Raw genomic sequence first — 26946 nt, forward strand, 5'->3', positions numbered from 1 at the left:
GCGACCCAGTCACAAGTACGCCCGATGTAAATGCGAATTGCTCTGTCTGCTACCATATTGTCGCGAGCAACATCGATGCGGAGCACCGATTGCGGCGCCGAAACTCTGATCCCCAGCATTCTGGCACGCAAGCACGGATGAGAAGAAATTTTGACATGGTCGTGCAGAGCTTTCTCCATACAGTCACACTAGCGCGTTGCGGAAGTCATTGCATTACTACTTTCAGCACCATGCGCACCTTCTTAGTAGTCATTCGTCTGTGAGGGCGGGTAGCACGAGTCGTGACACTCCTAGACGTACACTCGTTGTAGTAGAGTATGCCAACAACTCGCGCCCTTCAGGACCGCATTCTTTGCAGTCTCTACGATCACACATCCACAAAATGCCAACATTGAACTAAACCAGTATCACATTGTGCCAATACGCTAATTCACTTTGTGGGGTCTTCGGACCGTTGGTGACTCCTCATGCTTGGGCCGGCACGATGAAGAAGCCTGGCGCGTTTCTGCCACGATCGCAGCACTCGTGTGCTTCTGCGCACGAGCAGGTGTATGACTGTGCCTCTAGCCGAACTTCCTCATCATGCCTTCTTTGCCTTATCTGCCTTGTCTGCAGCGCTGTGCCGATTCTTGTATTCGCGTGGGCTCTCCAGTGTCTTACTGCTGGCGCCGCCCATCCTCTGTATGAAGTTTGGCTTCGACCACATCCCGACCCTGTTCTCGCGAGCCTTTCTTTCTGCAGCACGATACTTTTCTTCAGCGGTACCGAACTCAGCACCTGTTTTGGCCTCGTATACGGTAGCCAATCCAGCCTTCAGCATCTCCAACCCAACGTCTTTCCTGAAAAGCCATCTGCGCACAAAAACCTGGGCGACGATGCGGTCGTACTGATCACGTCGGTATATGTAGGCGCGTACTCGGCGGTTATGGATCAAGTTGATGAGCCATTCATGGGCCTCTTTCGAATACGGCTGAGCTTCTCGGCCCCAGTGTGCAAGTTCTGGAGCGTCGACTCCAGCAATCCGAATATGTAGCTGGGCGCAAAGTTAGCCGTCAATAACGACGTGAAGTCCTACCATGACGTCTAGTACCGTCTTGTTACAGAACACTTACTGTCTGCCTGACGAGATCCTCTCTTTTTGATGGCACCTTCTTCCAGGGCAAGATACCCCACCCAGCTATTCTCCCACCTGGTGTGTGGAATAACCTGAAGTTGTCTGCATCTCCAACACTCGTGACTTGGCCAAATACACCTTTGCGGCGGTAGTAGTTTGGCTTGATGTGGTTGACGGTTGGGATGCGACGCAGATAGGACTTGTAGAGCCGGACACCAGCAACCGTCGACACTGTGAGCGCGATCGCCGGAATCAGGGTCCTCGGCTCATACAGCGCGCTTGACCAGTTGTTTGGCTTCGCTGGCGCGATCCAATCTGCGAGTCCACCTTTCTTTTGGTCATCGTCGTTGCGTGACCACGGCCATCGCATTGTTTATTATGCGAGGTCGTGAGGTGTGGGAAGTGAAGACAGAAGACGGTGTGGGCCTCGAATTGTTGGCAATTGGCGCAGCGCGATCGCCTCGGTTTACATAGAAGGTTAGCGTCAATATCTATCACGTGATTCCATGCGTTGTCAAGACTCCACGACAAGGGCAGAGGATTTGGAGAGAACTGAAGATGTAAAGTGCATTTGATTAGACTATCAAACATTCTATCGTGTTCAGGTACATTGTCAGTATGTCAATGACGTGACGCCCAGTTGGCTTTCGACCCGGGACCTGCAAAAGTACGGTGCGCCACGGTGAAAGCACACATTCTTCTAAGCGTCGATGTGTATTCGAGCGTTATATGTCCCAGAATCAGGCAAAGGCTACGATGGGTTGTGCTAGCAGGATCTGGCAGCCCTGAGTCCATGGTGTAGCACCAGCTGTTGTCTTCAGGGTATATCATCGGCTTCGCAGGCCATCACAACCCTCGCAGCACCAAGGATAATGTGCAGCGGATGACACATAAGTCTGCGAGGTAGCAGAGGGCATCTCTGATAGTCCCTTGTAGATTGTAACGCGCAGTCAAGATTGTCCAATTCCGATATTAGGGATTCGGTAGGCCGCGATCCACATAGACGATGTGTATGATGAGTCTCGATTGATGGATATGATATAGTCGCAGTTTCGGATCTAGTACGGTGAGGGTTTGCGCAGGAGTCTGTGATAATAGGTGGCTTCTGGGGTCCTGTATGTCTCATCAGTCATGATCCAATCAGAGTGATATATACGTATCGAAGTACCTACTATGTACGATAACATGTATTGCCTTTTTTTCTTCTCATATGCTTCTATCGGTTCTCTCAGTTAGCTTCGCCAGTCGAGCCTTACCCCAGGAGGCGCAATATGATGAATGCAGGCATGTATGGCATGATTGAAAGCCTCGAAGCCATGCTATCGCGACTGCTGGTGAGGTATGAACAGAGTGTATGCATGTCTTGCGCAATATCTAGACCCAGGTGAAGGCCTTCGAGATGGAGATACGGATGTCTGGGGCTGGGTGTCGCAACGAGTTGTAGCACTGCTCGCTTCCGTAAGAGCGGGGTCGGCATTGCAGCTATCGGCGCTTCCTGGATGCCAAGCTACACATTAACATTGAGAAAGTATGCGCAAGTCCACCATGGCCATGATGGATGGCAGATGGGCGCCTCGAGGTGGGCGGGAGAGGGATGAAGTCAGGAACGACGGGGTTGGCTTGGACGGAGTTTGCCTAGGTGGGTATGGCGCGTTTCTTTTCGTGCCTCGACCTCCAACTCTGGGCATCAGGTCTATCGTCTACTTGCATCCTGCCACCATCGCTACAACTTCAACCGAACCCCTCATGTTTTCGCAATAACTCTCACTCATTACACGTTCTGACATTCGTAGTGGAATTTTGGCCGACTACTGACTGCGGCCCGTAGCCGCTTCCTCGTCAGGTGCCTCCCATTCTCTCCCCGGGTCTCCATCAGCATGTTCTCCATCGCATCCACAGCCGATCCCACCGCACTCGATGACGGCACGTATCTCTTCGACCAAACTCACGATGACCTCCTATCGATGCCAATGTCTAATGATAGCATACATCTGAAAGGCGGCATCGCACCTATACCTGGGTTTAGTAACCTGGGCTACGGCCGGGAATCGAGTGCGTCGTCCGTGCACTACGGCGATTCTCGCGATACATCAGAACTGGGTACAAGTCAAGAAGGGGAGGAGTCCACTCCAGGTGCATTCGTTAATGGATATGGGGCCAACTATACACCTTCGCCACTGCAAAAACCATTCACACCAAACTCAGGCATCAACGGCCTGGCTAATATCCCGAACAAACATTCATCGCATCTGAAGGGCGGCAGTTCGCATGCGATTGCCAACGGAAACGACGCGAAACTTCATTCATCGTTGAAAGATCATCGAAGGGACGCAGCGTTTACGACAAGAACACCACAGAGCCTGAGTCGCACATCACATGCATCTTCAACCCCCGAGCTTCCGCAGTCACACGAACAGCCGAAGAAGCATCGAAGGACAAACTCTCTTCCGGCGAAAGGAAAGGTCATTGAGATGAAGGCGAATTCAAGCATACCTGCAGAGCTTTCCTGGCCAGAGTTTGGCAGGCAATGTATCCTAGCAGCAGAGAACAGTCGGCTCAACCCGTTTACTCTACATCCTGCTGAGTACGAGCTATTACGAGATCATGTAACTCACGCCCAGGTTACCATCTACCTAAACATCAGGAACGCGATACTTCGCTTGTGGCATCGCAATCCTCTGGTATACGTCTCTCTCGAAGAAGCGGCGGGATGCGCTCGTGACAAGCGCTATTTTGGCCTCGCGAAGGTGGCACACTTGTGGCTCATGAGGAATGGATACATCAACTTCGGATGCGCTGAGGTGCCTGATACTACTGGTACACTACCCAAGTCGAAAGCCAAGGTCGCGCGAAGACGGACCATAATCGTGGTGGGTGCGGGTATGTCAGGGCTAGGATGCGCTCGCCATCTGGAAGGACTGTTCGCCCAGCTTGGTGATCAGTTGACAGAAGCAGGAGAACTTCCACCTAAGATTACTGTCCTTGAAGCTCGCCCACGCGTTGGGGGCCGTGTCTATTCACACCCCTTTCTCAAGCAGTCCGGCTCTACACTCCCACCTGGGCATCGCTGTACAGCTGAGATGGGCGCTCAGATCGTTACTGGATTCGAACACGGCAACCCGTTGAATTCGATCATCCGAGGTCAGCTCGGCATACCCTACCACGGTCTTCGCGACAACACTATACTCTACGACTACGATGGCACGGTTGTGGAGAGGGGTCAAGACATCTTGGTGGAGAAGCTGTACAACGATGTCCTCGAACGAGCGGCAGCATACCGAAACAAGCCAGCAGCTCATAGGACGGTAGAAGGTGATCGTGACCTGATGGCCTTTGGCCGTGAGCCAGCTGATGTTGGCGGTCCTACCGTTGCCGAATTAGAACACTCCGATGCTCCCCTATCCGCAAACGCTGCGAGCACCGCGTCAATGAAGCAAGAGAAACCGACAACAGGGGTGGAGAAGCTAGCTGGTAGAGCGTACCAACTCAGCGCTGGCTTTAACCCGGATGTCACAGCAGCTGACACGGTGCAAAGTATGGGTTGGGAACTCAAAGCAGGTGCATCAAGGACGCAGTCTTTAGATCTTGACACGATTGCGAAAGCGTCCCAGTATCCCACACTTGGGCAGACTATGGACGAGGGTCTTCTCCAATACCAATCGCTTGTCGATCTGAAGCCTAGAGACATGCGTCTGCTGAACTGGCATCACGCTAATCTCGAATATGCGAATGCAGTAAGCGTCAACCAGCTCAGTCTGAGCGGCTGGGATCAGGACATCGGCAACGAGTTTGAAGGTGAGCACAGCGAGGTGATCGGAGGCTATCAACAAGTTCCGCGCGGCCTCTGGCAATGTCCCAGTCAGCTGGATGTCCGTTTCAACACCCCTATCAAAGCCGTTCACTACAACACTGAGGAGCAGCACCTGGGCAAAGCTGTCAGGATTGAGTGCACAAAAGGCGAGATGTACGAGGCCGACCAGGTTGTTTTAACAACCCCACTGGGAGTGCTGAAGTCCGGGTCAATCAAGTTCGAGCCTCCTCTGCCTGACTGGAAGCAGGACGTTATCGAACGAATGGGTTTCGGTCTCCTCAACAAGGTCAGTTCAACTATGAGACCATTGTTACCCTTTCTAATACTATGCATAGATCGTTCTCGTATACGAAAAGGCCTTCTGGGAGCCAGACCGAGACATGTTCGGCCTGCTCAACAAAGCAGAAGAGGAAGCCAGCATGCGACCGGAAGACTATTCTACGAAACGAGGACGATTCTATCTCTTCTGGAACTGTATCAAGACAAGCGGGAAGCCAGTGCTGATAGCGCTGATGGCAGGCGACGCTGCTCACTATGCCGAAGCGACGTCGAACGATCAGCTCGTTAAAGAGGTCACGGACCGGCTCGACGCGATGTTCGCACCGAACCACGTTCCGCTCCCAACAGAAGCGATAGTGACGCGTTGGAAAAAAGATCCGTTCGCCCGAGGCAGCTATTCATACGTCGGGCCACAGACACAAGCAGGAGACTACGATATCATGGCGCGACCCCATGGCCCACTACATTTCGCCGGAGAGGCGACTTGTGGTACACATCCCGCAACGGTACACGGCGCTTATCTGTCAGGCCTTCGGGTTGCTGCGGAGGTTGCTGAGACAATTTTCGGGCCTATCAAGATACCCAGCCCACTTGTTGAGAAGAAAGTAGTCAAGATCGAACAATCGCCAGGGACACCCAGCGTCGAGACGAAACGCCGATTCGAGCCTGCCGTTCCAACATCAACGTCGAAGTCGAGAGATAACAAAACTGGACGGATACAACGCGACGAAGACTATGAAGCTGCCATTATAGGGGCTATATTGGAACAGATTGGTGAACGTCCAATCAAGCCAGGACGTACAGGAGTCAACCCATTCCTGCTGTTCACCAAGGACTTCTGGTACATCTGCAAGCAGGAGTGCGATGACGCCCACAAAGCTAGGACAGGCAATCCTGAAGCCAAAGCACCGAAGCAGGAGATCCGTAATGCTGTGGGCTTACGGTGGCGCACGGCAGAGCAAGAAGTCAAGCAGCCCTACCTCGACCAAGCCAGCAACGCACGAGACGACGCGACAGCAAGTACAGCAGACTTCAAAGAGCGCGTAGATACGTGGGACAAAGAAGCCGCTCGCATACGGCGCGAGTACATCCAGGCTAACCCGCCAGAGGGTGGAAACGAGGAGCTCATTCTTAACAGCCGCACAGCTATCGAGCTGGGAGCTGGCAAGCGACTGCGGAGACTCTAAGCCTTGTTTTGTTGTATCATTCATGTGTCATATTTGTGTTCCGTGGGCTATCAGCATTTGGAGGAGTTGAGATGGAGTTCGGGTAAAAGGGTGGCTGATATTCTCGCGTGGCTATTTTCAACGGCAGGCGCACAACAGTGCACACCCGCCTTGGGCATTTTCGTGAGGCAAGTGTATCTAGTACGTGTACACTTCTTGTAATTCGTCGTCCACAGCGACAGAGGTAGAAATGTAGTGAGTAATACGGAACTAACATGAACGCATGACTGCCGCACACCCATTCGGACCCACCATGGATACCCTGTCGTCGAAGCTGATATGCGGGGGATGTGTGCCGTGCTGCATAAGACGGGAGGGTGCCCGCCTGCTATTGAATCATGTGCATGGCCCCGGCAATATGTTGAGATGGGTGTCGGTGTTGGACTTTGAGTGTAGTTGACAGCGACTTGGCGGGGGTGAAATTCTGGACTGTCAGGCCTGGTGTCGTCATGCTCTGGACTTTTGCAGTGCATGTCACAACCACAGTATGGGAAGACGCTAGAAGCAGTTCCCTCGTCCCCCAATGACGATCGCGCTCTGGCAGCCGACAAGCGCCACGGTTGCTTGCCAGTCTTGTTCTAGAAGCGCGGCGCATGACTGGTGGGAGTTTAGCCTCGATGCAGGCGGCTGAGCGTCTTGTCCATCAGGCACACCGTCGACGGGCTGGGCTGGGTGCCGTCGAGGGTCAGCGTGTCGCGATGGGGCATCAGCATCGGATGTTCTATGCATGTTCTTCGGTATCGCGCCCCACCGCGTGGGTGATACAATTCGCTGGCCGGGACAGCATTGGATGGAACGGCTGGCTTCAGCGCGTTAGTCCGAGGCGGTTCCTCGTTGGCGGGGTCGCGTGTGCCAGGTCGTGGGGATCTCTCGGCATCGGCCTCTCTTATGGCGCCTCTAGTCGCGTTAGCTATCCCAAAGAGCCATGCCTCGCCTCGCCTTGGTCCGTCTTCCGGCTCTGCTTCCCCAACCTGCCAGCCTTCCAAGCCGCTGTGCGTGAATTGCATCCTTCACGCCTCGTACCTCTGCCGGCCTCCATGTTGCCCTCCGCTCCTTCCACAACCCTGGGCCCGCACCCAGTAGCACCTTCCCCAGCCCGTTCGCACCACGACCGTGCCCACATCGCCTGAAGTGCTGTCGCATTAGCCCTCGTCCGCCTGCACCCCACCCTTTCCCTGCGCACGATACCCCAGCCATGAGTTCCTTTTTCAGTCGCATCAAGTCCGGTGCTGTGAGTCGCGCGTTCGTCGGCAATGGCTGGCCCTGACTGACATACCACAGCCGCCGTTGAGCCCAGCGACCGGCAGCATACCCGTCAGGAAAGACCCCAACGCGCCCGAGGTGACGCCGCTCGAGAAGCTGCTGCTCAACGCGGGCCCTCTGCGCGGCGACGGCAGCGACAAGTTCTTCGGCTTTGAGAATGTAAGTCTGGCTACGTAACCGCCCTTCGCGAGTCGCCTGCTGACAACGCTATGCTCTAGTTTGGAAGCACATGGTATGCACACGTCTCGTCCACTCCCGTCCCGACACATACTGACTGCCCGCCAGCTACTGCAACTCGATAGTCCAGTGTCTATACTACTCAGTGCCCTTTCGAGAACAGGTCATCAACTTTCCCGCGCGCTCGCCCCCAGAAGCCCTCGAGAGGCCCACGTCAGGCCCCCTCAAACTCAACACAAACCTCCCAAATGGCCAGAGTACAGCCCTCTCGCCCACGGGGCGCACCTCACTCTCCAGCCCAAATGCCAAAAGTCCCGCAAAGCCAGCAACCACGCCAGGCGCGACGAACCAGCCCCCAGGCACCAAGCCCGAGGATAACAAAGACTCGCCAGAGTACAAGAAGAAGCAGGCTCTGGCGGCCGGTCCGGTTCTGCAGATGGACTACGAGAACGCAAACGCATATGGCATGAACGAATCGCTATTCTCATCGCTGAAAGATATATTCGAGGCCGTCATAGCACACAGATCACGCATAGGCGTCGTCAGCCCACACAAACTTCTCGAGATATTGCGGCGGGACAATGAGATGTTCCGGACACCTATGCACCAGGATGCACACGAGTTCCTGAACTTACTGCTGAACGAGGTCGTAGATAATGTCGAGAATTACTCCAAGAGTCGCCCAGCCCAAGTGGAAGAGATAACCGAGGACGGCGAGACTGTAACGGATGGCCAAGTAGTGACCGCGCGGAACTCGGTGGCCTCTGCCAAGTCAAACTCTGGGTGGGTACACGAGCTGTTTGAAGGCACATTAACGTCCGAAACACGATGCCTCACATGCGAAAACACATCACAGCGAGACGAGGCCTTCTTGGATCTGTCTGTTGATCTAGAACAGCACTCGTCAGTGACGAGCTGTTTGCGCAAGTTCTCAGAAGAGGAGATGTTGTGTGAACGAAACAAATTCCATTGCGACAACTGTGGAGGCTTGCAGGAGGCGGAAAAGAGGATGAAGATCAAGCGACTACCCAAAATTCTTGCCTTGCATCTCAAGCGTTTTAAATATACCGAGGACCTCCAGCGCCTGCAGAAGCTCTTCCACCGCGTCGTATACCCCTTCTACCTCCGGCTGTTCAACACCACCGATGAAGCAGAAGACCCAGACAGACTATACGAGCTATATGCAGTTGTGGTGCACATAGGAGGTGGACCCTATCATGGTCACTACGTATCCATCATCAAGACGCAAGATCGAGGCTGGCTATTATTCGACGACGAGATGGTTGAGCCGGTAGACAAAGCCTACGTCAGGAACTTTTTCGGTGGAGAGAATGTGCTGGCTTGTGCATATGTCTTGTTTTACCAAGAGACAACAGAAGAAGCCATGATGAAGGAGCAAGAAGCCGACGCTCTCGCCGAGGCAGAGCAAGCTGCCAAGATGGCACAGGAGGAAGTCACGACACCGAAAGCGAACGGGGTCAACGGCCAGTCATATCATACCTTCCACAACGCGACCACCCCCACGATGGAAGAGGCCGACAAGTTCGCAAGCCTCGACCATGCAGCTACCGCCCCACCGCTTGCACATGTTCAAACGAACACCGACCATCACCCAGTCGAACATACCACAACTCAGGTTCCCGTACTCGCTCCGCGTAAAAGTAATCTCGGGCTCTTCGGCAAGAGCAAAGAAGAGAAGGAACAAAAGGCTCAACAGAAGGAGCTTGAGAGGCAAGCGAGGGAAAAGCGCAAAGAGATGGAAATACAACGGCGCGAAAACTACCGCAAACAAGAAGATGACCTCCGTGCAGCACTCGAAGCCAGCAAAACATCAGCAGCTGAAGAAGAGAAGAAGCGCGTCGCGAGTGGGGAGGTTGTACCACCGCCTACAAATGCGGTCGGGGAGAAGGACAAGGCTGCGAATGGCTTTGGCAGCGTCAAGGGTATGAGCGGATTGAGTCGTTTTAGGCACACATCAATGAGTCTCAAAGCCAAACCCAAATTCTGGTCCGGAGGCAAGGACAAGCACGACGGCACGACAGACGAGCACAACCCGCCCGATACACCCACCACCGACACCGACAAGGACGGCAAAAACCGCTTCAGTCTAGGACGGAAGAAGAGCACGTTCAAGTTCTAGGAGACTTGGAGTGCCGGGCCGTAACCGAGTGTCGTTGATTGTTGCATTGTTAGCTTTGGATCCAGCAAGTTCACCTGTTGGAGTCTTTTCTGAGCGGATGAGGCCGAAAACCAAAGCGTCGGCGGTGCATTGCATAGTATCTTTTTTTTTTCCTCTCGCAGTCTCTCTCTATGTCTTGTTAACTTGACGATGGCGTTGTAATTTACCATCCCCCACGGATTGGGCGGGTGCATTGTGCATATTCAATCTTCGGAATACCGTTGTAGCGTACTCGTTTGAGCAAAACTGCGAGTCCATGGCGACGACAAGAATAGCGAATTATACTGTTTCTCGAGTTGCTATGACCTTTTGTTGTTATCGTTCTGACATCTGTTACGGGTCTATTGGTAGGGGTTGTGCACGGTGAGGCTGTTCACTTTGTACCTCGACAGTGCTGTGTTTGGCTGGTGATGTCAAGATGGCTTTGCATGTGGTCTATCGTTTGACAGGGTGAGTTTTCGAGACTTTCGTTCCTCGTAATTCCCGGCGATCGTCTACTCTTACTACGCGAAGGAAATAGCCGGAAGTCTTGAAGGGGGTGTTGTAGCTCAACAGGCTGTAGACAAGTACAGAATGACGGCTCAAATCGTGTCAAAAGAACATGAGAGCTTCTGTGTAGCGAGAGAGGTAATAATAAGGAGATGGAGCCTGAAGTCCGAATAAGACCTGAGCTCGTTTTGGAAGATTTACTCTTACTGGCGATAAGTATGCTGGTCATTATTGGTAAAGCAAATCTATACATACAAGTGCCTTTAAATGGTCTCTCAGGAAGAAAACTATTCTTACATCGAGTCTGAATAACCTCCAGAGAACCCATGAATATGGCAAACATGTGTTGGAGAAGTGGATGGAAGAAGCGATGGTTGTGAAAGAATTGGGACCAAATTATATTTGATATAGTAACCTTCTCCATCAGTGCCGAAAGAAGAGAAGCTTGCATCTGCTTTTTCCTTCCGCAGATTAGACCAGAAAGTCGAAACGCAGACACTCTTCCGCAATGGACCGACGCCCTCGATGCCACCTTTATAAACGCCCGCTACTCAATGTTTGCCGCAACCCGCTATACTGATACACCACGCACGCGTACAATCTGCACCACACGTGAACACAACCGACCACTGTCTATGAGAACTTCCACCGGTTGCCACAGTTCATGCACTCGCAGAATGTAGTCATAGGTTCATCAGCGGACCTAGTCTGCGCTTGACTGTAGCTGACCATCTTCTGCTTGCATTTTCCGCACTGGAACTCCTTGGAGATGGCCTTTTCGACTTGTGCAACCATGGCTTGGTTCATGTTGAGCTTCTCCAACTCCTCGTCCTCTTTTTTGCGCGCATCCGATTTCATTTCATCGTGTGTCATGACGACAAACTGCTTCGCGGGTATATCGCCGCTGAATACGCGCCTGCGGAGTTGAGGGTTCGATTTATTCTTGAGGTTCTGGAAGAGAGAGCGCATCTTTTCCTTGTAGGTATTGTTTACGCTACCTGCGTTACTGTAGGCGGCGGCTTCGACTTGCTTTGCGACACCGAGAATCTCGTCCGGCACTGCGCATGTCAGTCAAGTACAAGGTACACCATATGCTCGAACTTACTCGCTTCACTCATGAAGGCTAGGCCATCGTACATCAGCCTTACGCAGTTGTCGCGTGCCTCGTCCCCAGTAACCTGGTATTTGACCTTGTCGGTCTTGTGATTGCGCTTGTCGGCGGCGACGTCGTGCTTCTTCTTGGCCAGGCTGGGGGCTGGTGACGCAGTCCCTGAGGGTGGAGGAGCTGGCGAAGATGCTGCACCTCCGTTCGCGGCTGCTTTTGCGGGACCATTCATCTTGGGTGGCTGCTTCTTCTTGACCTCGTCCCTCCACTTTGCTACCAGTTCTGTCGCCAGCTTTTGTACAGCCGGGTCCTTGTGCGATCGCAGACGATTAATGGTGACACCAATGCGGGTCGAGCGCAAGAGATCCTCGGTCGCTTGCACACCCGTCTTCAAGTCGTTGAGCAGCTTGATTACAGAAGCGCTTGGCTCGCCCTCGGCCACGGCTTTTCCGATGGCCTTGCCACGGAGCTCAATCTCTTTGGCGTCCATTGCCATAGTTCAGGCAGCAATCCTCGAAGTTTGGTATACACCGGGCGCAAGATTGTTGTTGTCTTGGTAAAACCGTCGACGATGTTTGTGAAGTCGCAAACACAGTAGGATGGGCCTGCTGCTTGGGTGATTGGGAGAGATTCTGTCGCTGTCACGCGGGCAAGGTCTCTCTGATTTGTTGTTGCGACTGAGAGGTCGGAGGTTCGGCGCGGGGTGCTTGAGCGCGTCCGGAGCAGGTATACGCGACGTTGGTAAGCGGAAGGTGTCGGCGACTGTACAGGCGACAGATGGCAGCTAGGCGGGAGGAGGGAAGGAGATGTGGTGCGATGGCATCGTTGCTCGAGATCTAGAAGTTGCGTTTGCTGAAGAGGCCCGAGCTCAGCAACGCTAGCCTCCGCGTTCACCCAAAGGCAACCGCGACCGTTTACCTGGGATCTACCGGACTAGGGACCGACGACAACTGCTGCAGCCGCGAACCTCTACTTCCGGAATTACCAAAAGCCAACATCCGAAGTATCACTATGGCCGAGAACGCGGCGCCAGGAAGCGCAAACAACACGGGCGCAGACAGCTCGCGCGGAATGCCCTACTACGAGAGACTGCGACGCGACTTGCGCGAATCGCTCAACAAGAAGCGCATCATCGACAACAGTCTGGTCAGTACAGCCAATGACGCGTTGTGAACTTCTGTGTTGACTTTCCATGGCAGCTTCAACTAGAGGACAACATCCTCCGAGTCGAGACGCAGTACCTCGAAGAAACGAGCGCCGGAAACATTATCAAGGGCTTCGACAACTACATCAAGGGAGCGGCGACCACCACAACAGCAGGAGGAGCAGGCACCGCGACCAGACGGAAAGCGCCCATCAGTGATGCAGACCGGATATTCAGTCGGAGCTCTACAAGCTTCCTGAGGGTACGTGGAGAGATACCGCGCTTGCTCATGGACAGCCAGAGAATTGATGCTGACTGCACTCCAGGAATCCTCCACACCGGGCTCCGCGACGCCATCGCACGCTCCTACCCCGACTTCGTCATTCCCTACGCGCGAATCGAGCCAACCTACAAACGGAGCGAGGCCAGGAGGAAGCAAGAAGAAGAAGGCAGCCGACGACGACGACGATGACGGCAACAAGACGAAGCGACAGAAAATTTCCTACGGACGCGAGTGAGCACCGATCCCAAGACGCCGACATCGCCCGCTTCGAAAGCAGCGGGATACAAGAATCCTGAAATTACAAAAGAGTACCAAAGTTTCTCTAGGCGAGCAATTTGCTCGAGAGGACGATTGCGCGTCCTATGGGTCCCGAGACACGGAATCTAACACGCCTACCAACAAAATAGGAAGGCACAAAAGCATCGGTTAGGCACCCGGACCTGCGCGTGTTCAGCGTGTGGATACCTTACAACAGGCGCGGGAGGGCTGAAACTGTCGTAGATCAGACTTGGGAACGCGGGGTTGGTTCAATCTCGATATGAGACCCACTTTAGGGAGGATAACGTACTACACCACCAGCGGACGACAACGCATCTGTGCTGACTAGCTGGCGTCGTAGTGGAGATTACTTGATGCTTGAATCTGGTGCTTGCTTCGAGGAATGGCGGTGGAGTTCGGCTTGGCATTGTGTTACGCGCAAGCCGTGTTTGTAGTCTCTGCTGGCGGCTTCATCTCTGCGAAGCGGATTTCATGCTTGACGAGGGTTAGCATAGTGGATCACGACGTAGAATGCAAAGTGCAAGTCCCGCTTGTCGCAGCCAGAGATTGTGAAGGATTCATAGTACATCATGTGGAAATAGCGGTAGCGAATGACCTTATCAAACCTGCTTCCCTCAACTCTTCATGACATGGTAGCACCGCAATGTGTAGTGAAGATGAGGCGTATGGCCATAGTCCTATCATCCTTGTAGTTAACCGCTGCAGAGACCCTTCTTTTCGTCAAGATCAAGAATAGCAAGGGCATTAATGCATGCAATCCCAAGCCTCATATGGTTGTTTTCAGGCGGCGTAGACACGACCAGGATTGAGATTATACTACCAGCCATGGTCGCTTAACATGAGACGGCTGCGCAGGAAGTGCATGCTGGTAGGCTGTGGACTTCGCATCCTGGAATATCATGGTATGCGGAACTATAACCCAACGACACCAGTTCGCTTCAGCTAAGGCACTCCGCCCTCGCTTGGTGAGCGTGTCGGTGCATGGTACTACTTGGAGATGCGATCGTCGGAGATTAGGATAGCAAAGCGAAAGGGTGTCTCCCTTACGAACCAACGGTCAAAAACGCAACACTGGCTTGCATGATGGCTTGCAATTCCGTGTGGTGGCCACAAGGTTTGCGGTTTCAAAGGCCGACCGAAATAGAGGAGCCGGAGCGGGTGGCGAAAAGACAGGTGTTTAGGACCATGGCGGAGATACTTTGTCCTGAGTGGTGGTTCGGCGGTATTGCAAGCTAGATTACAGCGCACTCTCCGGGCACCAACAGGCGCGGCGGAAACCAGTAGCAAGCGGAGCGAAAGAGTCACGCACTCGCCTCGTCACGTTCTCGTAACGCGATATGTTGCCTCAAGTTTCGCGATGCTGTAAGTCGTCGCGTCCTTACGACGATCATTACTCGAAAAATGGCACGACTCTACAGCCGTCAGGCACACTACGATCTCATCTCAGGCTGCTTTCGGACCGTCTCCAGCGCGTGACCCACTGTTACAAGCGAGCATCGTGATTGGCACTCCCTGCAAAGCAGAGAAAATAAAAAGTCCCGCAGCCGACGCGACGCAGAGAGAAAGCCCGACGTCAGCAGCTATGGGGCTTTGCGCTTTCGAGTGAAACAAGTGACATCGTTGCGTCCCACTCAGCCTCGTACGCAACTCCGACTTTAATGGCAGGGGCTACCATGAGTGACGGGACCGGTGGGTGTGAAAGCGAATGATAGCATAGAACCAAAGCCTTTGGCGGCCCAAGGTGCGGCGGCAGACATCCCACTCGCTGAGGTAAGAAGGGTCTTGCGGCTAGCAAGGGGCTGACGCTGCATGACGGGAGCCAAGACCGACCCCTTGTCGTAAGCCCACCGCTCACGGGACGCCAAATGATGGCATTGCGGAGACAAGGTCATGACGAGGTCGCGTTGGCTAAACCGGCGACCGAGGTATCGCAAGTGACGACCGGAGACCGCGCCATGGTCCCGAACCAAAGGGCCGCTGCCGTCACTATGTCAGCTGGTGAGAAGAATTTGGAAGTTTTCGAGACAGAGAAAAAACGGGAGATGGTATGCATGGGATAAAACAAGGGTCTTTGATTTCAGCCGCGTTCCTATCCACAATATGGAGGGATGCGTCATTTCGATCCCGCTGCCTGTATTCGACGACTCAGTGTCTGTCGGAAAGCCATCCTGGCTTGTACCCCCATTCGGTGGGTGGCACCTATGCGCGCGCGCTGCAAGCTACTACTGTACAAACGTCATTGTGCTAACCGACCCTCCGCACGACTCTATGTCGGGAAAGGGTGGTTGCTAAAAGAGAGTCTAAAATATTAAAGGGTATAAGCGAATGGTGATGACAAAATGCTCCATGACGACTATGGGTCAAAGCCCTTGTCGAGCAATGTCGAAAGATTAAATAAGCAACGGCGGGCGGCAAGAGACCAGGCCCGGATAAGACAACCGCGTAATGTTACAGGGTGTTGAAAATCGCTCGGAAACGGAATACTCGTAATTCGGAACACCAGAACGCCGTGGTGGACTCTCGAGTCGAGGTCCAGGTGGTATCTCAGTAAAAAACCGTGGTGGGCAGCGATGGGTAGAAGGGAAGGACCGTCCCAGATTGTTGTCGTTTCGATCTATAGTCGTGACTAGGAAACGCGCGACGGTGGTATCTCAAAACATTATATGTACTGAAGACGTGTGCGACGAAGCGGTTGAAGAGGGTCCTGGGACGGGGTCGAGACAAGCAAGGCACTAAATGCGACCAAGGTGGTGATCACCTAGTGATCGACACTCTCCGGTGAAGGGTGGTCGATGCTGCCGTCGTTCTTGTGAACCTTGCGATGTCTCCTCAGGTTGGATACGACGGAGAAGTGGCGGCCACAGCCATCTACTTCGCATGCGAATGCTGTCATAATGTTAGTGATGTAGGTGGTGGTGTGCTAGGGAGTGCTTACGCTTCTCGCCAGTGTGGCTGTACATGTGCGTCTGTAGCGAACTTGGTCGTGTGAAGCGCTTGTCGCAGATCTTGCACTTGTGCTTCTTTTGCGAGCTGGAGGAGACCTTTGAGCTGAACTGGCTCATCATCGACGCGGGCGCGGGAGGCATGTTGGCACCGAGGAGCGCATTGGGGCGGGGCAGAGTGCGCGAGTTGCCAAGATCGACAGACTCCGAGGCAGAGCTGTAATCTGTCACAGAGCCCTCACCACCGTAGTACCCGTTCGGGCCATAGCTGCCTGATGAGATTGACGAGTGTGTCGAGTGTGCGGAAGGGAAGCCGTAGGAGTCGGTCGAGCTGCGGCTGGTTCCTTGAGAGCCGTAGATATTCCTGGGGGTAATGTCTGACTGACTCAGGGAAACCATGCCACGGCTTGCGTCAAGCGCATCGCTAAAGCTGTTGCGCGGTTGCTGTGCGTTCATTCTGCTAAAGTCAACAAGTGAACTTTGGCGTTGTCGTTGGGCTGCGCTCTCTACGGACTCGTAGAAGGCTATTGAGGGGACTGACGGATGTGAAGAGCGGCGGGAGGCATCCTGTTGGTATGCGTACGGGCTCCTTTCTGTGTTGCCATATTCCACCTGAGAGTAGGGTGCGGAAGTAGGAGCATAGGTTTGGTTTGGTGATGACCCAGAGGTAGCATAGCCAGTAGGGTATCCTCGCGACATGATATCTTCAGACGTAACAAGTAAGTTCTCTGTTCCGAAAGTACCGTCCGGGAGAGTAATACCTTGTCCCATGGGAGGAGCTGTGACTGGCAGACTGTGGAACGGGATCGCAATGCTGGTAGGCCGTTGCGCGTCCACATTGGGTGCGACCGTTGTTTGGTACAGTTGCTGCTGCGAGGCGCCGGTGGACACCCACGGGTTGGTGAAGTGTGGTTGTTGTTGGGGGTAGCGCATGTGATCGTAGCCCATGCTGCTAAGCTGGGGTTGCTGGCGGTTGTCGACTGCCATTGCCATTGCGATGTCGAGGGTTGCGGAGGTGAGGTGGAAAGGACCGGAGGAGAAGGTGGTACAAGAAGACGAATGTGAGTGTTACAACAGGCACTCTACTCGTAGATCCAGGTGTGAAACGTGATAGTTCGAGGGTTGAAAACGTGGAGATAGTCGATCACAGGTACTCAGTGGTGGGATCTGCGACCTTTTGAATTCACTCTGACACTGGGGACTCCCGTGCAGTGGTAGTCCAAGTCGAGTAAAGATAATCCCTCTGGTATGTCGATCAGTTGACCTGTACTAACCAGGAGCCGTGGCGATGAACCAGCGAGATTAGGTGTAGGGCGAAAGCGGACACCAGTGACTGGGTGGCAGACGCTCGAGCGTTTCAAGTGAAGCACAGTGCTTGCAAGGAGCAGAATGCCCAGCGGGTGCAGGGGCGGACCGTGTGGGCTGGGGTTGCGTGTTGCGTGTCGCGGTGGAAGGTTCGGTAACGTTATTCGCTCCAAAAGCAAACCAGCGACAAAGAAGTAAGGATGTGAGGGTAACGATGATGAAAGCAGTATTGATAGTCTCTGGTACGAGTTAAGGCAAGAGACAATTTAGGATTGAGTAAAGCTTAGAGGTTGGGGAGTGTTGATCAGCAGGCGATTTATCGGGGAAGAGACACTGATAAATTCCGCTCCTTGAAGCGTTTACGTCTTTTGGGTTCACAGCACCTCCATCATAGGCTGGCAGCCAAGCATAGTGAGCATGCAAGTTGGCTGAAGACCCCGGAAGCACCTACGTCGGTGACGACAGGGATGGTTTGCGCTAAGGCATCTTTCTGCACGCTGCTTTTAAGCGTGTGGGGAGCGTTATTCAATGGCCTGCCCACGGCCGATGTGGCATCCGCGCCATTGAGCGCAGTGGGCTCAACAGCCTTCAGCTCCCGTTTACTCACGCCAGCGTCTACCGCTTCTCCATTGCGCTATCACCGGCAGCCCTCTCACCCGTGAGAGGCCAGTGGTGCGCCAAACAAGCCCTCGCCGCTAGGCAAGCCTTTCGTCTCTGCCAGACAGCTGCGAATCAGCGGGCGGTAGGCGCGGGAGGGATTTTTGGCTTTTGTTTTGGCGTGCATCCACTTGGCCAGGGTCGACGAGGGGCATGGAAGTGGACTAGTGCATTCACTCACAATTGCATCCTGCCGTTTTGGTCAATGAGCGCTAGCCTGATGAGCGATAAGAGTGAAATGCTCCGCAGTAATGCTGACGAGTGCGGCAGGCCTGGGAGTTGCCCTGTGTCCTCATCCTGGCGATATCTGATCACCCCCTAAGCATTGCTTCTGAGACTGTCGACACTCGACGCTGCAGAACAACGGTCGCCTAGCAGCACGCTCCACCGCAACCAAGAAAGGGACCGAAAAGGCGGCTTCGCAAGCTTGCGGTTTCGAGGTGCATCGCGCCGGACACTGGCCGGAGAGGCTGCTTTCGCGTCGCGGAGTCGGACCGCCACAACTATCTCCACGTTGTTGCGTAAACTCGAACTCTGTGAGTTTCTCTCCCTCTGTCCTAGCGTTAGTTCCGCCCCTCTCCTGACTCTCCGTCGTGCACGGCGCACTCAGAAAAAAAAGCGCCCGACGTGAAATTAGTCCCCTGAAGCAGCGCCTGTGCGCATACCTAAGCAATGGGCAAGCGTTTGATCGCCGTCCATGTTGCTTTGGCTGCAACGACTGTAGCTTAGCCAGATGGCGGGTCACGAGCTGCGGCATCCACGACAGTCTCGGGAACTGCCTTGTCCAATAGGGGCACCACAGGCTCGTCGGTCGCAGTCGGTGTACCTGCTCGGCACCATGTAACTGTACTCGACTCACACGCTGGGCCGAGTCTTGAGGAAGACACCACTTTGGCTTCCCACAGAGCTCCAATCAGTCGCACTCCCCAATATCGGCTTGCCCTTGGGATGGAGGCGTCATGTGTAGCAGGGCTGGTTGTGTGTGCGGTCGCTATATCCACCAATGACGAAATCCTGAGCCGATAGCACAGCGTCGACGATTGGCCTGGGGCAGGTTGTTTCGTGCTCCGTATCTTCGGCCTGTCATTGACGCGGACCGGATGGTTAGCTGGGAGGAATGATGAGAGCCAAGGCCCATTTGCACACCCCGCTGACACGCGCGCTGGTGGAAGGTGCTGTAGGATGTGGGCGCATCATGGGTGCTTGCTGGCAATGTCGTCATAGGAAGCCCGCCCTAGCGCAGACGCTAGAGGCCGTAAGCGAGCTGTCATTGGCGCAGCCCCCAAGCGGTACCTGGCGACAGTGAAGGCCATGCAGGATGATGTAGGAGCGGTCAAGCATGCAGATGATTTGCCGCCCGGGATATTGAGCATGCTGCACAGCAGCCATTGTTGCAGTGTTATACCAGCGGGCAGAACGCTGTGTTGGGCGTTCAGCGCGCGTCGTGGCTTGGGGCCTTTGTCTGAATGCGAGCGCGAGCACGAGTGGCAATGGGCAGAAAGCATGCACTCGGAACCTGCCATCTCACCGCTGCATGCCTGGTCGACGTGAGTGGTTAGGTGTTGGGACAAAAGGGCCGCCTTGCATCTCAAGCGCACGGAGCTGCTCTGCAAACCCCCTCACTGTGTTCGTGGCTCCGCGGGGCCTGGTCATGCAGGGCAAGATCTGTTGGAGCAGCGCCATCCCGCTCAACATCGAGCGTGCAGCCTGCACTATCAAAGTCACTTGAGCGTCAGGCCTCCACTTCGCTGCGCCTGCCTCTGCCGCTACTCTGCGTGTGCAGCTGTCGGCGGGAGTGGTACCCTACTCGAGTGGCCGGTGAATCGAGTGCAGCATCTGACGCCGCGCTGTGCATCGCATCAGCATCAGAACAGCAGGCCAAAAAGAAGTGGACGTGACCCATCCCCAGCGCTATCTGCTGTCGCAAAGGTCGTAGGGTGTCGGCAGCCGCTCGCTCGGCATTTGGACATTGGACCCTGCATTCGCAAGCCATGCCAGATCACCGAAGTTTATTAGCCGTTGTCTGTGAGCATCCTGCGCCCACCTACGCCCACCGCCAAGCCATTTGGGTACTCGATAAGCTCTAGGGTGGATTGTTTTTTATTTCCGAGATCGCACACTAGCTTTGCAATACGAGCAATAGCACAAGGCGTGTGGAGAAGCAAAGCCGGCTCTCCAGATACCTGCGGCTTTGCAGACAATCTATGTGCAACAGCATCCCATAGTTCTGGAGATCTTCAGTAAGCGTTCCCCGCGATCTTCATATGAGCCAGATATGCGGCTCTGCGAGATCGATCAGCAGCGAGTGATTGTCAGGCACACGTGTTGGACACGTTCACGACGAAGCTGCGCAGCACCGAATTGGTTGCGCAAACCATCTCCGCCGAGGCTTGTGTGCAGCTAGTGCTCAACAACCGCTCCATAGCCACGTAGCGCACGAACAAACTCCTGCCAGATCCGGGCAGCAGGTGAACCGAACAGCGCCTAAACCAGCGACAAAAAGCCAGCAGTAAAACCGCAAAACAAAAGCAGTCGGCGAGGCAGCGAATCAAGTGCGCCCGACACTCTGGTACATTAACCACCAGGTCCATTCTGCTAGCAAAAACACTAGTCACGGGCAGCGGTGCAATTGCGCGCTACAGCCAATGGCAACGTGGTGAGCCAAGAGAGCGCTACGACTCGGCAAGCCGCACTTACGAGTTCTCAACCCGCCCGATGTAACGTTCATCGAAACTGCGGGAGTAACGCGGGCTGTCAGGCTGTCAATCTTGGGGGTGGCTGCGCAAGGCACGTCTGTGCCATAACAAAGTTTGACCTGGAGATTCTGCATGTCCGATTTCTATCGCATGATCTCCAGAAAGTTCCCGCCCTCCTAACGGACAAGGTACATGATCAACACTGTCAAGCCAAGGAATTGGGTACGAAAAGCAAACACTTTCCCCTTCGAGAGACACGAGAGACCAGGGACACGAGAATTGTGATGTGGTTCGCAGATCAAAATCTTTTTCTTTCCTAATCTGATTATGCGGCATTACAGCCGTTACTACAGCCCTATCTCCCCTTTATGCGCCCGAAAGGACGCGCAATGCCAATGCTTCTAACTTGCTGGTGGGGTACTTCTGACAGTTGACTCGAGTCGAAATCCACGTTTTCATTCTTTGACCGGCTTCAAGGAGAATCATCGGACGACCAGGATGTGATCAGATGCACATGATCTCCCCGAGCACGTGCATGCTGCATGAGGAAAGCTGCATTCTCCTTTCTGCCAGGACATCGCATGGGTCTTCGCATCTCGGGGCCTGAACGGGTCAGGTTATGCATTGGCATTGAAAGCCCTGCCAATGAAGTGAGGCTGCATGGTCGCCGAGCACCACCAGCATCTAACTTCCTGTCGCTACCCTATGATGCATCCCTATCTTTCAGAAAAGTTTCCGGTACTGTGGTTGAGTGTCTAAGCGTATCTGCATGACTTCTTTCTTGCAGACTGACTTGACCTTTCGAGCAAGTGGTGCAGCTGTGCGCTGTCAATGCTTCGTCTCTAAAAGGAAGGAAGGCGCGGGTGTCTTCCCGACATGTCGAGGCTCTATCGATGTTGAAATGACGGTGGTCGTGATGGAGCATTCGTCTCTCAGCATTTCATCGAGTGACGTGCTCAACGACCGTCCGTTCACTGTCATGGAGGCGCGAATTTGAAAGCCCCGGTCGTGCCAAGGTAGCCTGTCTCGCGTTGCTCATACTATGAGCATTGTTTGCCCTATTCGAGTCGGCCTCATCCAGAGAACCGGGCTTCTTTGTTGTGAGAGAGTCTGTTTCTTGTTCATGGGCCAGTTTCTCAATGTTTGCCTCGGTCAGAGGCATCGATGGTTCGTTGTGTGGCCCCTGAGAGCTGTTGTGACGGATGAGCTGTGGCCCGACTAACGAAAGCAGTTTTTCGTCGCGCAATTTCGTGTCTCTTTCCTCAGCGTGAATACGCCGCATAGCCCTCTCACCCTCGTTCTCGTTGGACCTTGTGAATGCTGCGTCGCTCTGGTAGTGGAGGCGGTCAAGTTCAGCGGTCAATGCCTGCGCCGTTGTTTCAGATTCAACCGACAAGTCTGCCGTTCGCGGGTGATCTTTTGCCCTAGAGCCCACCTTGGAGCTTGGGGTTGCGACGCCATGTCGATCATTGTCGTTTGTGGGTGGCTTGCTTTTTGCCGTCTTTCGCCGGCCTTCGAGTGCCCACTTCACAAGCATCTTCTGATTGTTAGCGGACCCACCAGTTGGCTTGGGGAAACCTACCTTCTCCAGCAGCTTCCCTTTGACTGGCTTGGCGAGATAGTCCTACTGAGTCTTAGCATCTCCTATATCACGAATCCGAAGATGTGCCTGGTGAAAACTTACATCCATACCACACGATACACACTTTTCCTTGTCGCCCTGAATCGCGCTAGCCGTCATGGCAACGATCGGGACACCTCGAATTTCGGGCATATTGCGCCACGGCGATTCTGTCCTGATTGCGTGGGTAGCGGAGTAACCGTCTCGAATAGGCATCTGCATTTTCTGTCAGCAAGCAACACGTGCAAATTCTCGTACGAAGCTGTCTCACTTGAACGTCCATCAGGATGATATCCGGGCGTGGGTGCGAAGGGCCGAACTCCTGCATTAGATACTCCAAAGCTTCTTGGCCGTTCCACACTGCATTGACCGAGAAGTGAAGCTTCTTGATCGTCTTGAGCGCGATTTGCTGGTTGATGTGACTGGTCGTTCGTTAATCACCTTTTCCATGAGAACATGCTCTAGCGCAACTTACTTGTCTTCGACAACGAGAACATGAACCTCCTGTCTTTCACTGTCGGGAAGGCTCATCAGATGATCCGGAATTGCTGATTTGAGCAACGGGTATGATGAGTTCCCATTAGGAAGTTGCGGTGTCAACGGCGGTGTATGGCCTTCCGAGCTGCCACATGAGACTGACATGTCGCTCTGAAGTCGATCCGGAATTGACTCTAGATGAACCAAGGGTGATTCTCCATCTTGCGAGGGTGCACGAGTAAACGGTATCCAGAAAGTAGCAGTAGTACCCTGCCCCAGCTTCGAGTCCAGCCATATCTGACCTTTCATGAGCTCAACAAGGTTCTTGCTGATGGTTAGACCCAGGCCAGTTCCGCCGAATCGTCGAGCCGTGGACGAATCTGCCTGACTAAAGGGCTGGAATAATCGCTTGCGGACCTCCTCTTCTATACCAATTCCAGTATCCTCAACGTTGAAGTTGACCGTAACCATGTCTTTTGATTCTTGACTGATGGAGACGGCAAGTCTTACAGTACCCACCGAGGTGAACTTGATGCTGTTGGTTAGCACATTGGTGAGAATTTGCCGTAATCTGCCTGGATCTCCCATTACGCGCAGGTCTGCCCCAACCTCATCTTGTATGGAACTCTGGTAATCCAGACCCTTCCTCTGTGCAGCAAAAGACATCATCTGAGTGGGTCAGTAAGAACAATGAGGTTATACGCTGTAGTCTGCGACATACCTTGTTCACGTCTCGGAGGACGACGCTGAGACTGAACTGCACCTCCTCAACGTCAAGCCGTCCGGACTCAACTTTCGAAAAGTCCAAAATGTCGTTGATTACCGTCAAGAGACTGTTGGCGCTTCGATGAATGTTCTCGGCACATTCTTTCTGTTCCTCGTCCAGGTTCATATCGAAGAGGAGTTCAGACATGCCAATTACGCCAGCGATAGGTGTTCGGATCTCGTGTGACATGTTGGCCAAGAACTGCGACTTCATCCGACTTGCTTCTTTCGCTGCCGCTTCGTTGGCCAGGAGCCTCGAATTCTCCTTCTCTTGCTCCTTGAGTTGTTCCTCTCTTTCCCGCAGCTCGGTTATATCCATGGAAACACCGATCACACCATTCACAAAAGTATTGCCGTCGACGCCTGCAGTCCTGGAGGTGCTCATGAGCGGTACTAGACGGGTCCGGTAGTAGCGAGCTTCCGACATGTATCTGCCGTTCACGACCTCAGCTGATTGTTTTCCCTGCAGTATCTCCTGAATAGGTCCATGCCATCGCGCTCGATCATTGCCGCGCAACTCAAAGACATCGAAAACATTTTTTCCAACCAATTTGTCCTTGTTGGTTCGTTCGGTAGCGGCCATATCGCCTTCCAGGACCTTGACCTCATTGTTGCGATCAATAACCCAGAGGACAATTTTCGCGTGCTGGATGACCTGCTGCAATTGCTCTCTTGTTTGACGAGCCTCTTGACGAGCCAAGACAAGATCGTGGATATCGGTGCATGTGCCGAACCACTTGACTATGCGCCCGGAGTCGTCGTAAAAGGGCAAAGCTCGTCCTAACATCCAGCGCCACTCTCCATCATAGCGCTGGCATCTGTATTCTGTGTTGTATTCTTCGCCTGTCTTGAGGGAGTGGAACCAACGTTGAGCAGTCGCTGCCATGTCATCTGGATGGAACGGTAGGCGCCAGCCTTCGCCTATTGATTGATCGACTGTCAACCCTGTGTAGTCATACCACCGTTGAGAGAACCAGTCGTGAAGCCCATCAGGCGTAGTCGTCCATACCATGACCGGCATGAAGTTTGCAATGTACTCAAACTGCTTCTCGTTCTCTTCAATCTGGGCGGCAATTTGCTTGGTATACTCGGTGATATCCTTGAAGATCACTATACCACCAAGGAAATCCCCAGTCTCTTCGTGGAATACAGGCTCGCCGTTGATCTCATACACAATCCGAGTACCCGTGAGCGGATGCCGCATACCGATGCGCCGTCCTCCGACTCTTTCTCGTGTACGGCAGACCTCAATAATGGGGAACTCATCGAGGTTCAGAAGGCGCTGGAAATCTTCGGTCCAACAGTTGAACTGGCTGAGAAAATCTAGCTGGTCTCCGGGCGCATAGGTGGAATCTTTCGAAAGTAGCCGCAGGAGGGCTTTGTTTGGAATTCCGAAGCTTTGGTCTTTCCACATTGCTGTAAAAGAGTCAGTCGGAGAACCTCAGGTAGGTGTGGAATCATACATACCGTATGCGGGCATGGTAATAGAGTTCAGGATAGCATCCTTGAGTTGTGTTGCCTTTTGGAATATAGAGGCTGAATTCGCAATGTCGGCCTTGCCCCTAGTAGGAGGACCTCGAGGTGGAAATTCTGGCTGCTGTAGAGTGGGCGTAACAGCTTTCGAAGTCGAATTCGAACTGCTTCCCGAACGCCGGCCTGAGGAAGAGCTCGACGAACCCGAACTTCGTGACTTGTCGAGGCGAGCTCCTGTGTTTGTACGAGTGACTATACGACTGGTGGGTGGTGGCGCACTATCAGCAGCTACTGCACTTGTGAAAGTCAGCGTGTAGTATTGGTTATCATCAATGCTCCAGATGGATATGATGCAAGATGCCTGCATTGCATTCTCGTAATCTTTCTTTCTTTCTGACTTTTTCAAAGTGCCGTCAGGATCCAAAGAAAGCGGCGCAATGACCACCTCTACTGATACGTCGCGTACCATTGTTCGCGCAAGGTTTGTACTGCTCAGGCGCGGCAATGGTTTTGTTGATTGGGGTTCTCCTAGAGATGGCATGGTCGCTGCGGTCGGTGTGGTGTGGCCGCTGCCCATATGAGAATCTCCATCTTCGTCTAAGCTGCTTGCTATTGAGTCGTCGATTACGCAATCCAGAAAGCTCTACAAAAGTTAAATGATTGATCCATGTGCAAATGCATGGGCTAAAACGAACCTCCCATGTGATCAGAATTGGAGAGCCGTTCTGTAGAATATCTACACCAAGATCACCCATAGTCTTGTCCTGCAACGCTTCCGCTATTGAAAGATCATGATCACCTTCCAAGTCAATACCAAAAAGGCGACCCATGGCCTCGTTTGCAAGCACTACGGTCTTCTGGGCAGATAAGACAAGAACCGGTACTGGCAAGTACTGGAGCGCAGTAAATGCAGCCATGGTGGCTGACGGCTCTGTGAGATGGATTGACATTGAGTCGCTACGAATCGAGCTGGGAGACGCAGATCTGGAGCGAGAGCGCTCTCCCATAGGAAAGTAGCCGCCATCGCCGCTGTCGGTCTCTGTCATTATGATCACGGTGGTGTGGTGGCGCGAGTATTATGGCCGCGTAGGGTTGTGATGCGACTCGTGTATCCGCGAACCGTGGCGACCGCCGAAGATAGAGCCGATTCGGAGCGCCTCAACCAGACCAGTCAACAACATGGAGTAAACGCCGTATCCAGATCATAAGAAGTTTCGCGCGCAGCCGTATTCGAGATCGGGAGAGAGAAGTGCGAGTTTGCGGCGTGGAAAGATGTTGGGCGGTGTTTGTCGACGCGCTTCGGTGATCGCTATACGAGGGGTCGATCGGTAAGTCTAGACCCTGACAGACGCTACCAAGGTAACAACTACCGATGCTGCGAAAAGTGAATCGAGAGAGGCGACAAGCACACAAAGGCACCACCAGGAAAACGTATGAGTGAAGGTCAGAGACGTCGCGAAGTTCTAGAATCACGCTTCCGGGATGCCGGGTGCTATAGCAATGACGCAAATTTGGCAGGTGAAAGAAGTCGACGCACCTTTGAGACGGCGCGCGTCCGTAGCGGCCATGGGGAATATGCCCGAGCTCTGCCATTCGACGGAACATGGTTGTCGGTTGTTTGGCGCGAGATCTGGGGGGTCGATTCCTTTGGCTGATGCGAC

General features: G+C 53.6%; 7 protein-coding genes across 7 annotated transcripts; 3 read left to right on the forward strand and 4 right to left on the reverse strand.

The window, feature by feature from the left end:
- Positions 1-580: 580 nt before the first annotated feature.
- On the reverse strand, positions 581-1484 carry LCL3 (putative endonuclease lcl3; the record flags this gene model as incomplete). Its single annotated transcript, XM_049391604.1, has 2 exons — positions 581-1033; positions 1113-1484. 2 exons carry the CDS (start codon positions 1482-1484, stop codon positions 581-583), a joined length of 825 nt encoding a protein of 274 aa, XP_049240732.1.
- A 1507-nt stretch (positions 1485-2991) lies between these two features.
- Positions 2992-6391, forward strand: J4E84_009039 (uncharacterized protein; the record flags this gene model as incomplete). The annotated part of the gene is made up of 2 exons (XM_049391605.1): positions 2992-5211; positions 5261-6391. 2 exons carry the CDS (start codon positions 2992-2994, stop codon positions 6389-6391), a joined length of 3351 nt encoding a protein of 1116 aa, XP_049240733.1.
- Positions 6392-7625: 1234 nt separating this feature from the next.
- On the forward strand, positions 7626-10010 carry J4E84_009040 (uncharacterized protein; the record flags this gene model as incomplete). Its single annotated transcript, XM_049391606.1, has 4 exons — positions 7626-7661; positions 7712-7852; positions 7912-7925; positions 7979-10010. The coding sequence occupies 4 exons, from the start codon at positions 7626-7628 to the stop codon at positions 10008-10010; spliced, it is 2223 nt and encodes a 740-aa protein (XP_049240734.1).
- Positions 10011-11171: 1161 nt separating this feature from the next.
- J4E84_009041 (uncharacterized protein) lies at positions 11172-12133 on the reverse strand (the record flags this gene model as incomplete). The annotated part of the gene is made up of 2 exons (XM_049391607.1): positions 11172-11596; positions 11644-12133. 2 exons carry the CDS (start codon positions 12131-12133, stop codon positions 11172-11174), a joined length of 915 nt encoding a protein of 304 aa, XP_049240735.1.
- Positions 12134-12654: 521 nt separating this feature from the next.
- Positions 12655-13305, forward strand: J4E84_009042 (uncharacterized protein; the record flags this gene model as incomplete). The annotated part of the gene is made up of 3 exons (XM_049391608.1): positions 12655-12789; positions 12843-13049; positions 13114-13305. The coding sequence occupies 3 exons, from the start codon at positions 12655-12657 to the stop codon at positions 13303-13305; spliced, it is 534 nt and encodes a 177-aa protein (XP_049240736.1).
- A 2802-nt stretch (positions 13306-16107) lies between these two features.
- On the reverse strand, positions 16108-17284 carry J4E84_009043 (uncharacterized protein; the record flags this gene model as incomplete). The annotated part of the gene is made up of 2 exons (XM_049391609.1): positions 16108-16235; positions 16285-17284. 2 exons carry the CDS (start codon positions 17282-17284, stop codon positions 16108-16110), a joined length of 1128 nt encoding a protein of 375 aa, XP_049240737.1.
- Positions 17285-21889: 4605 nt separating this feature from the next.
- On the reverse strand, positions 21890-26202 carry J4E84_009044 (uncharacterized protein; the record flags this gene model as incomplete). The annotated part of the gene is made up of 8 exons (XM_049391610.1): positions 21890-22486; positions 22532-22573; positions 22634-22786; positions 22842-22992; positions 23046-23716; positions 23769-25228; positions 25280-25928; positions 25981-26202. 8 exons carry the CDS (start codon positions 26200-26202, stop codon positions 21890-21892), a joined length of 3945 nt encoding a protein of 1314 aa, XP_049240738.1.
- Between the last annotated feature and the right edge of the window lie 744 nt (positions 26203-26946).

This window comes from Alternaria hordeiaustralica (genome assembly GCF_023758085.1).
Source record: "Alternaria hordeiaustralica strain BMP 2776 chromosome Unknown scaffold_25, whole genome shotgun sequence".
NCBI lineage: Eukaryota > Fungi > Ascomycota > Dothideomycetes > Pleosporales > Pleosporaceae > Alternaria > Alternaria hordeiaustralica.